The sequence below is a fragment of the Anastrepha ludens genome, chromosome 2 (assembly GCF_028408465.1).
Source record: "Anastrepha ludens isolate Willacy chromosome 2, idAnaLude1.1, whole genome shotgun sequence".
In the NCBI taxonomy this organism is placed as follows: Eukaryota; Metazoa; Arthropoda; class Insecta; order Diptera; family Tephritidae; genus Anastrepha; species Anastrepha ludens.
The window spans coordinates 102,419,243-102,430,650 of record NC_071498.1 but is presented as its reverse complement, the minus strand read 5'-3'; the positions used below and the strand labels follow the sequence as shown (position 1 = coordinate 102,430,650).

The 11,408-nt window shown below is 36.4% G+C and overlaps 1 protein-coding gene across 1 annotated transcript; it reads left to right on the top strand.

Annotated features, from left to right (window-relative positions):
• The first annotated feature begins 6,230 nt into the window (after nt 1-6,230).
• On the top strand, nt 6,231-11,141 carry LOC128854941 (aminopeptidase N-like). Its single transcript, XM_054089461.1, has 6 exons — nt 6,231-7,433; nt 7,495-7,650; nt 7,703-8,177; nt 8,240-8,478; nt 9,511-10,747; nt 10,829-11,141. Exons 1-6 carry the CDS (start codon nt 6,871-6,873, stop codon nt 10,994-10,996), a joined length of 2,838 nt encoding a protein of 945 aa, XP_053945436.1. The 5' UTR covers nt 6,231-6,870; the 3' UTR covers nt 10,997-11,141.
• The last annotated feature ends 267 nt before the right edge of the window (nt 11,142-11,408 follow it).

Genomic DNA, 11,408 nt, shown 5'->3' with positions numbered 1-11,408 from the left:
TTATACAGAAAAATAATAAGGATTGTCCAATCAATTTAACTTTCCGTTGTTTTATTTCAGTTTAAAATTCGACACCTCTAAATTGATCACCCTTTACTTATGTACGTACCAGTAGTTTTGAAGCTGGTGTAGGTCCATTTTTTATTAATAAATTTCATAAGTCATGTATAATTTAGTGTGCATTTTTTTTCTTTATGAATCAAAGTCAGTATCTAATCAAGTAATTCTGCAAATACATCAGCAAAAGGAATAATTTTAGTAAGAATTACTATAATTGATAGAGAAAAGTGGTATAAATCCCATTTACTTAAAATGTCAAAGTGAACACTTATAAAATACTTATAAGCACTTATAAAACGCTCGTAAAACTAAGAGAGTAAGCGTAAAGTAAAGTTAAGCTGTAAATAAAGATACACTTATCACTAAATAATGCATAAGTAGGTACTAAATATCTACACACCAAAAAACTATTTGTTGGATTTATTTTTGTAAACAGGGCCAATTGAAATACATTTCACATTAACACACATTCGGAAGTATTTTATATGGAAAAAAATTCTGAACATCGTATAAACTAAAATCATTCAACGTTTTAGCCAAGGACTACAGGCTCCTTCATTCTGAATGTGTTTGAGAGAGTGATCGACTATCATTTCCCATAGCACTTAGAAACCAAACTATTTCCAGCTCAGCATGCTTACCTGGGAAGGAAATTTACCGAAACTCTGGAAGGGAAACAATTCACTTTGGCGGTCTTTATGAACATAGAGCTCGCTTTCAAAAATGTTAGGGCTGAGTCAGTTGTCACTGCACTAAATAGGCTAGAGGTAGCAAGACCTATCTGTCTCTGGATCTCGTCCTTACTAGGATGTGGGGAAATTAATGCTGTGGCGGGAGGGGCCAGAATCACTAGATTCGCGCCCTCTGTAATATTTAGGAGCTTCTGACTCCTTTCAACAGGGGTGGGGTAAAGGTGGTAGCATATGCTGATGACTTGGTCCTATTGCTTTCAGGAGCCTTCCCCTCAGTTATGGCTGAAATTTTGAAAGAAGCATTTCAAGTACTCAGTCGATGGGCTGCCAGTTGCGGTCTTAGAGTGAACTCTGATAAGAATGAACGCCTCGAACTTTTAGGTTTCCTCAAATACTTGACCCCAAGCTCCATTGGAAGCTGCACACCGAAAATCAAGTTAAGAAGGCCAGTATAGCTTTCTACTCCTGTAAATATATGTTCGGCAAAAAATGCGGTCTCAAGCCACGTGTCGTACTCTGGATGTGCAACTTAGTGGTTCTACCAATATGGATATAACATTGCTATAACACCACTAATTTAGAAAGAGTACAGAGTACTACATGTGTTGGCATATTTGGAGCTAGTAGAACATGCCCCACTGCTGCAATCCGTTGTTGCTCAGAGAGCTATTATGTTGAAGGAGGTTGGCCTCTTGAGGTAAGCTCCTGTAGGACATTGTGGCATTTTGAGGCAAAATTCTTGTTCATGCTCAGCCAATATTTCAGTCGCATTTAAACTGCCGAAAACTAGTAGTGCATGTATACGAAATGCTTAGGAATCGCTGTTGGGGAGAACCTACATAATATCTTTTCCGAAAGTCAAGCTGCGACCTGTAGTTGCCATGTTGCCGCTCTCTTCTGGTCAACTTCTGTAAGAAGATAAAACGGCTCGATCGTGCAAGAAATATTTCTCTTATCTGTGTTCCAGAGCATAGGAATAAAATTGAGGATAAAATTGCCAATAAGCTTGCCAGAAGGAGGTCGATAGAACTGGTTTTAGTTGTCCCCATCTGAGACATCGGCGTCTTCTTGACCGTTGTTAAAAGGAAACTCCCAAATTTGTGGAGATCCTCCAGAGAAAGATACCGCTCAAAGTTCCTTAGTGTGTCTTTTGAGGATAGCCTAAGGTAGTTCTTCAGCCTGGACCTCTTTTCTCTCCAGCTCTACATGCAGCACTGGATGGCTTTTTTATTAATTATTTAAACGACACTCTAGTGCTACTTGTAGTGTACCCGTGGTACTCTTGCTATCTAACCTACGTACATGCGTAATTAAAATTAAATGATTTTAGCCATAGAGTTATGTGAAACGGGTATAAATTCACTTACGACTCAGAACTAATCCAAGGATCTTATTTTAATTTCAAATATTCATTCATAAATTTGTTCCGTAAAATATATTTATATTTTCCATTAACCGAAATTATAACAGTTTAACTCTGAAAAATATAAAAATGGACTTAGCCACTATTAACTAATCGAAGAAAATTGTATTTATTTTTATTCTTTGGGTTTGAAAAGAAATTCATTGAGACCGCCAACGATACAAAATTTTAGATTATCGGCATCTTGAGATCGGTAACGGAAATCAATTTGCTTGAGTTTAAAAAAAAAGTATTATTGATAAATGCTAGAAACATTTTCACAAAGCTTTATTGACGAATTACCATCGTTGGTAAGAGGACGCTCTGAGCTTTAGAGAGTTGTTGGCGAAAAATCATTCCCAAAGTTATTATAACATGACAAAGAAATGAGTGCAAATCGTAACTACCCATAAGGAATTCTTAAAAACAGTTTTTGAGATTACACTTATCACGAGTTCAATATCAGTGATTCAATAAGTAGATTAGAGTACTAGTTATCACCAATATTTATGACAGGAATTCAATAATTATTGCCTATTCTGTAGTTGTTGCGTGAATTTCATAACTAATTTGAAATAAAAACTAAATCGTATCTAATAAGACAACTAAGAAAATAAATTGCTATAATTTTTTTAATTTTTTCTGATTTTTATATATTATTTTTTCGAGGTGTTGCGCCCTTTCTCCGTATAACAAATGCACGACATTTTTTGGATATAGAGAAAATGCCCAAAACCGTAAAGAAAAAAAATTACAAAAAGTTGACGAGATTTTTGAGCAACATCTAACTTTTGTTATTCATCTAAAATAGTAACCCACTAGCATTCTAATAATAATAATGAGCTACAAAACTGCATACCATACATATCTCTAGAAATTCTGATTAAAAACCGTGGAGTTGGAATGAAAAGAACGTGAAATTTTCCAATTTTTTTTATAAAGTCTGAAACAAATTCCCGGAATATATTCAGAAAATTCAAAATACAAGTTTATGGTATTCCGCAAAAATAATATTATCGCCTTCAAAGTACTGCCCCTCAACGCACATAAGCCAGCGTTTGATTTAGCTTTCGAAACATTTCTGGAACTCTATTTTCTGTATAGTCAATAGAGCCGATTGCTTTGGTTTTTTCATTGCCTCCTTTCGGTTGGTAAAACGAGTTCCCCATTGCTGATTTTTAACTCTATCAAACTCTTATACATTTTCAACATTCGCTCATAAATTTCCGTTGCTTTTAAACCTTCCAAAAATAAAAACTCAATCACTATAAGATACTTGATTTTTTCCATTGTAGAAAATACTGTGACACGTCACAATTAAACTGCCTGTAATCAGAGAATGAAATGAAACTTCACATACGTTCATATGAAAAAAAATTAAACTAGTAGCAATGCCCCTTCTTATGCAACCGCAAAACTTATTGAACAACCTAGTATATTTTGATTTCAATGTTTTGTTTCGATCCTTACTCATTCTTATTTATTTTCACGTTCATTGCTTGTGAGCTCCAAGCAGGCGTGTATGTATATTGAGTACAATATCCATAAAGAAGACCAAAAGTGTGGTTATTTAAAGTTTACAACAAGCACATTGTGTTGTGAACGCGCGATAATTTAATTTAATATATTTTAAATTCATTCCAATTCTCTATTCGCTTTCCCATGATATCCTAAAATTTAAAAATTTTGTTGCTCTAATGTCATCTGCCGTCCCTTGGCTAGTTTGCTAATGAACACAAATTATGCTGTATCCGGAGGGTAAGATATGCGGGAATGAATGCTATATTGATATCGTTTAGATATAATAAGATTAATTCACTTTTGGATCTACTTACAATTTGTGCTTCAATCGGCAAAACGCACAAAACACCTCACATAATTTTACTGTTTGTAGGGCTAATATCTCCGTTCCAATGATCTCGTTCTGGTAATATGAATGACGTTAAAATAGGATCGGGCCCAGAAACTGAAGATCTTAATTTCATCTTCGAAAGAAGGTGCAAAAATATTCACCACACTTCTTTACAAAAAAATTGGAAATGACCAAACAACTTTTATTATATGAGTTTTCGCCGCAGTAAACGTGTAAGGAATACAAGGAAATTCACTCAAGAAGGAAAGGGGAGTCAGTCGATTTACTTATAATGCCAACCAGCAAAATAACTATGCAATGACTTTAAATTGTAAAACATTATATTCGCATATTTAACCACATCCATTGGCAACTATAAATATGAGTTCCAACATTAGCAATAAAATTAAGTACATTTCTTTCTCCTGTTGGAAGTTATAAAAACTCAATTTATATGCAAGCAGCATTACAAAATTAGTTTTACGTAGGAAAACTACAATCAGAAGTACAGAGATGAGCAAACAAATAAAATAGTAAACGAAAATCATTCATGAGTCATCGGTAATGCATCTAATAAAGAAATGGAAGTGATTTATTAGTACATTAGTACATAGAACAAGATTTACTTTATTCACGTTTCTGAACAACAAAATTAATAGAATTGCCCATAAAATTTCAGTTTGCGAATTTCAAGCTTAGCTTTTCGAAGTACTATCACAAATACATATGTAGATGTTCCAAAATAAATTTCGTTAAGGCAAAAAAATTACAACAACCAATTCAATAAGGTTTGTATATATGTATGTGTGAGAAAAGGCATTTACCACAAATTACGATACAAATTCAAGTTTAAAGTATTAGTTTTAACACGTACATTACATTATTCTGCACAAGCAGCTCAACAAAAAAAAAAAAACTAAAACACCTCACAAACTCATTCGTAAAACAGTATATAAGCCCTTAGAATTGTCAACACTCAGTATGGTGTGCAAGAGAGCACAGTGTGAAATTAATAACAGGTGAAGTGAAAAACAAAACTTTTAAAAAGGGATTAAAAGGATGAAGTGTTTTATTTCAAAACTTAAAAATGATTTCTATTGAAAAATAAAAAGTACAACAACACCAAATAAAGTGTTCATAATAAGAAGAAGAATAATTAACTTAACGTAACTAAAAACTTAAACTCTTTGCATGCAAAAAGGATCACCATAAATCCTTTCCTATTTAGTTCTCACGCGCGGTTTTGTGTTTTTGTCTTGTGCGATTTTTCTTCTTTCTGCTGTGGTGCTTCTCCAATTACAAAATAACTTCAAAATTTTAATTAATTTTGACCTGCAGAAGAACGCGACACTCTATTTGATCATAACCATCAAAAGTTAATGGAACGTTACCACAATATTTACGAAGATTTGAAAGGAAAAAACACTCAACGTTTGATGACCGATCGCGTATTTACAAATTAGATATTAAAAATCACTTTTTGTGCCGTATGACTCCCATCAAGGTGTATTCATTTATAAGCAAGCAATGATGTCTTTTATTACTGCAACGAACTTTTGAGTGATGAAAACCGCCCCCGCTTTTTTCGAATGGTGCGAGATAGACAAATTTTATGAGAATTAGGTTCAGTTTCGACGAATTTTTTTGTGCGAATTTTATCCTAATTACAACCGAACAAGCGATTTTGCTCATAAAATGAACTCTAAACGCGGATATTTTTCACTGAATCGGTCTGGTTCCGCTAAGTCGATTAAAATTTCGATTTCATACAGATTTACCTTAAATAATCACATCTCCTCTGCCCCCAAAATACACCAAAAGAGATTTTCTTTACTCGAAACAGAGCACGAAAGTTTTTCCCATCAGCTTCTTCAGGGTGCGTGCTTCTTTCTCTTTCAGAGATTCATCGGATTTGAATTTTGTGCCTTTTAACTCAGATGGGAATAAGATCGTACGACGAGGTAATACAATTGTCTAGAACTATTTACTGACAAAATGGAATAAGTCGGAAAATTACCCTGAAGCAGAACTATAACTTGTCCGCCCAAAATTATGGCCGTATTTTCTTTACCTTTTAATGGATTTCAGTAAAAATGTAAATGCAGTAATAATTTGAAAGCCAGATTTATTTTTAGATTTTCAAAACAACACAGAAATTTTCAGGCGGCCGCCCTTGCCGAATGGGTCGGTGCGTGACTACCATTCGGAATGCATAGAGAACGTAGGGTCGAATCTCGGTGAAACACCAAAATTAAGAAAAGGTTTTTTCCTAATAGCGGTCGTCCCTCGGCAGGCAATGGCAAACCTCCGAGTGAGTTTCTGCCATGAAAAAGCTCCTCATAAAATATCTGCCGTTCGGAGTCGGCTTAAAACTGACGACCCCTCCATTTGTGGAACAACCTCAGGTCACACACCACAAATGGGAGGAGGAGCTCGGCAAAACACCCATAAAGGGTGTACGCGCCAATTATATATATGGTATATATATATATAGACATTTTCAAAACAATACGGTGATCTAATAATATAAGTAACATTTTTGCGGCGAGCCAAAAAAAAAAAAATCGAATTCGAACGAGGACCAGGATACATGCACATTCCAAAGAGAAAGCTTTATGTTAAGCTGCTAGTGGTCGCCTTCCCTTTATAATAGCGTCAGTCTCGTTATTGAATAGGCGCATCTCCTACTACAGTACCCAATAAGCTTAAAAACTTTAAGCAATGGGGTTGCCAGTGTTTTGCTAGTAGCATTTCACCAACATCTACAAAATTAATTATTAGTTTAGGTTAACAAGTTTCGGCTTCTGAACAACTATCTTTAAAAGTCGATTCCTCATAACGTGTGCGATCGTCAACATTGTAAAATGCACTGCAACAAAATGAAAGGAGGTGCATTACTTTTGGCCATGTTGGCCATTATTACAACCTCTGGAGCGGCGACGCAGGGTCGTGGTACACCACCTCAACATAGTAAGCTTCCTGCCGGACGTATCATGCCTATGCGGTTCGTTGATTTGGGTGAGTCAGATGCCGATTTGAATTATCGGCTGCCAAACACCACCGAACCACTGCACTATGACGTCGAACTGACAACGAATGTGCACAATGGCACGAAGAGATTCACAGGCACTGTAAAAATTCTATTAGAAGTTATCGACAACACAAATACCATAGTTTTGCATGAACGTCAACTGTCAGAAATCAAAGCATCCATTACAAACGCAAACTGCACGGATCGTGTGGTAGAACAGCTAAGCACCTCGTATGAGGAAGCACGTGAATTTCTTAGTCTAACACCAACAAATGATTCACTCATCTTTAGCAAAGGCACCTTTTGGGTTTTGACCATCACCTATGCTGGAGAATTGCGTGTAGATAATTTGGGATTTTACTTGTCCACCTATACAGATGAAAACGACAACACACAGTAAGTGAAATCTGCACCGTTATCAATAGCAATTTTCATACTTCCTTCCTTATACTTCCAGTTATTTAGCAACGACACAATTTGAGTCGATCAAAGCTCGATATGCATTCCCCTGCTACGATGAACCAGCCAAGCGTGCTACATTCACAATCACTATTAACCATGATCCCTCATACAGTGCCATATCAAATATGCCTCTGGACGAAGAGATGAGCAGGTAACTTTGATAAATAAATATCGTAGGTATGTATTAATTTTTCCCCAACTAGACCTGGATATTCTGTCTTCCAAAAGACTCCTAGTATGTCAACTTATTTAGTAGCGTTTGTTGTGTCCGATTTCGAATATACTGAAGGAGTGTTGAACTCGATTCCACAAAGAGTCTACACCCGTCCAGGTACAAAGCAGAATCAGCAATTGGCATTGGTTTCCGGAATGCTGTTTCTGCAAAGCCTTGCTGAATACTACAATTTCGATTTCGTACTGCCGAAACTCTATCAAGTTGGTGTGCCAGATTTCGCAGCTGGTGCCATGGAAAACTGGGGCTTAGCAACGTATCAAGAGCAGTACATGATGTACAACAAGACGACATCGACAAAAAGTTCACAAATATATGACGACAATATCATTGCCCACGAATACTGCCATCAATGGTTTGGCAACTTAGTAACTCTCAAATGGTGGACGTATCTTTGGCTGAAAGAAGGTTTTGCTAACTTCTTCGCTTGGAAGACGATAGATGCGGTAAACGATCGAAACTATGGTAAAAAAGTCAATTTTATATTAATTTTTTCCTTGTTTATTAGACATATCCTGAATGGGACGTCTATCAGATGTTCCTTATCGACGACTTTCAAGTTGCACTCGCTGCAGATGGTTCAGGCCAATCAAATCCAATGACGCATTACGTGCAAACTCCATCCGAGATCTCTGCACGATACGATCCTATTTCGTATTCGAAAGCAGCCTCGGTACTGTATATGTGGCAGTGTGTGCTGACCGACGAGGTGTTCCGCCAAGGACTAAATCTTTATTTGACTACAAAGTAAGTGTGTTTGGACATTTATCGCAACCCATTATATAGGCAGCAGCTCTCATTGAGAATGATCGTTGCATAGTTTGTTGTTATATAATATATGATAATGAAATACTATATATTATATTATAAAGTATTCTCACCTTCTGATAATATAGTTGAAACGTCCTTGTCCTCTAGTCGATTTGGAGTGATACTAGATTTACATTTTATAACGAAAGTAACCTCGCCGAATAGCGTTTAACACGGTAGGCGCTATTAACAATAGGGTGGCTAAAACTTTATAGAAATTTAGTGTGTGGCCTAAACAGTAAGTATATAAGGAATTATATGGAAGTGAGCGCATTAGCGTTGCACTTTAGAGAATTCGACTATTAATCCGCTTCCTCAACAGCTTACTCCACTAATTGTAAGGAAATAGTAATCTCAATTAGCTGATCTGGTGGAGTAACCGTTTTTTGTAACAATCCAACTGTACTATAAGCATTTACATTTACCGATCGATTTACCAAGTCTATCCGTCCATCAGTTAGTCTTGTCCTAAAGTATTAAACACGTTCGGGGTCAACTAAAGCCAATTTATGTGCTTATGTAGGACTTTTTGAGAAATGTTGCAGCACCACTCGCACTTAAGTATGACCGTTTAATTCAAAACTATTATTATAAATTTATTCTTGGTGCATCTATACAAAGAGATGGGCGAAAATTTTTGGCTGACACCCGTATTTTAGTTTCGTATTAAAGGTACTCTTTTATTTGACTTCTTCCATTTTCCTGTGAGGGACAAAATGTATCTTTATATTACGAACATTTTCCTTACCGTTTTTCACATAAAATATCTCAGATGTAAATATCCTCCAATTTCACTTCAAAAAACATCAAAAGCGATGTTTGACAGATATTATTCCTTGCCCCCTTTTTCAAAAGCCTTTGGCATAGCATGGATTTTTTCGGTTTGATGCTGTACGGTATTCAACAATCCTTTATTTGTTTTAATATAAAATTAATTTTTTTCTATCACTATTTTGAATTTTCCAACAGTCAGTATACTGCTGCTGACGAGTGGCAACTTTTCGACGCTCTTAGTAATGCTGCTGATGCACATAACGTGTCACTTCCTGCGACTATTGCGGATATGTTCTCAAGTTGGTCACAACAATCCGGTTACCCTCTACTCACCGTTACACGTAATTACAACAATAACACATTCACCATAACTCAAGAAGCTTTCTACGATAATACCAACTTAACATCAGACAAAACTTGGTACATCCCCTTGAATTATGCCCACAAATCAAATCCAGACTACCGTAACACCACCGCATCGCATTTTATGCTCAAAACGAATGAAATCGAAATCAGCGATAATAGTCTAGCAGCTGATGATTGGTTGATTCTCAATAAACAATCGACCGGTTTCTATCGCATCAATTACGATGAACAAAACTGGAATCTTATCATTGATGAGCTGAAATCACGACCATACAAATTCCATTCACGCAATCGTGCTCAACTAATTAACGACCTCTACCAGTACACTTCTACAGATCGCATCGACTACAGCATGCTATTTAATTTATTGCAATATCTGCCGAACGAGGATCAGTACGCACCTTGGGCTACGAGCTACTCTGTAATCGTTACATTGAAAATGTCTCTGAATAGTGATAAAGAATACAAAAATTTCTTACTCTACGTAGCCTCATTGGTGACAGGACATTTTGAGAAGTTGGGTATGAATGATGTATCTGGAGCACAGCGTCTTACTGTGCAAGTGCGTAACATCGTCATTGAACTCGCTTGCTTGTCAGGAATTGAGAGCTGTCTGACGGAGACGAGTAACAAATTAAAGGAAATAGTGTACAATGGTATCACCATCGATTCAAGCTTACGATGGAATGTATACTGTTACGGCCTACGTCAGTCCGGTGATACAGAATTCGATTTTGTCTATAACCAAATATTGCAATCCCGTGATCAAGCGTTTCGTGACTCACTCACCTCTACATTGGGTTGTTCGCAAACCGAGTCTCAACTACAAAAATTTGTGAGTAGCTCAATCAATATGTCTGTCGAATGGCGATCACAAGAGCGCATCACCTTACTCGGTGCAGTGTATTCGAGCAGCGGTGTTGGACTCTTAGTGTGTATTGAATTTCTCAACGAAAATTGGGAGGCATACAGTAATTTAAATCCCGATAGCAGCGGAATGAATCCCCTTTATCAAACAATGGTTGGCATGTCCACCAACATATATAGCAAGGAACAAGAAACTAATGTAAGTATTAAAATCAGCACACTTCTACTTACACTACCTTATCCTTATAAATATTACCCATTTTGTGATATATCTTTTTAGTATTTGGCGTTACTGGATAAGGTAAAGGGCAGCGATAAGCTGTCAAACGATTTGGAGACTGTCGCCAAAGCAAATATTCAATCTAATTTTGACTGGTTGAACGAATATCGTGATCCGATTATGTTGTGGATGAAAAAGTTCGCCCAGGGTGGCAGTGCTGCACTCTAAGGCGAATGGTTGCGGAAATATCGGTATTAATGAATATATAAGTAGTAAATGAGGCAGTGCTGCTGGTATTCCCATAGTTCTTTAAACCATATGAAATCGATAAATGTATGTAATTTGCACTATAAGTAAATAAATATCATAAATAGCAGAATTTAAATATCTCTAAAATACTTAAATCTGTGGTTGAAAGGTCCTGTGGCCCTATGTTCCACACTGGAACTCTAGGAATTTATGATGATGGTAAAAGGTCCGGAGCCCATATCTGGTTTCTAAAAAAAGCTTTAGTAACCTGTGGTTTTGAAAGTTTAGTAAAACAGTTGTGTATTTGAACATAATCGGGAATTCATAACATGAAATCAATCCCGAATTTGCAATATGCGCTTTAAAAAAATACCGTTGAGCACCTTCGAAA

Bases quoted from the DNA above. Each gene is read 5' to 3' on its own strand.
- LOC128854941 (XM_054089461.1), top strand. From the start codon at position 6,871: ATGCACTGCAACAAAATGAAAGGAGGTGCATTACTTTTGGCCATGTTG. The intron at 7,651-7,702 runs GTAACTTTGATA...TTCCCCAACTAG, and splicing joins CTGGACGAAGAGATGAGCAG to ACCTGGATATTCTGTCTTCC. The intron at 8,178-8,239 runs GTAAACGATCGA...CTTGTTTATTAG, and splicing joins CTTGGAAGACGATAGATGCG to ACATATCCTGAATGGGACGT.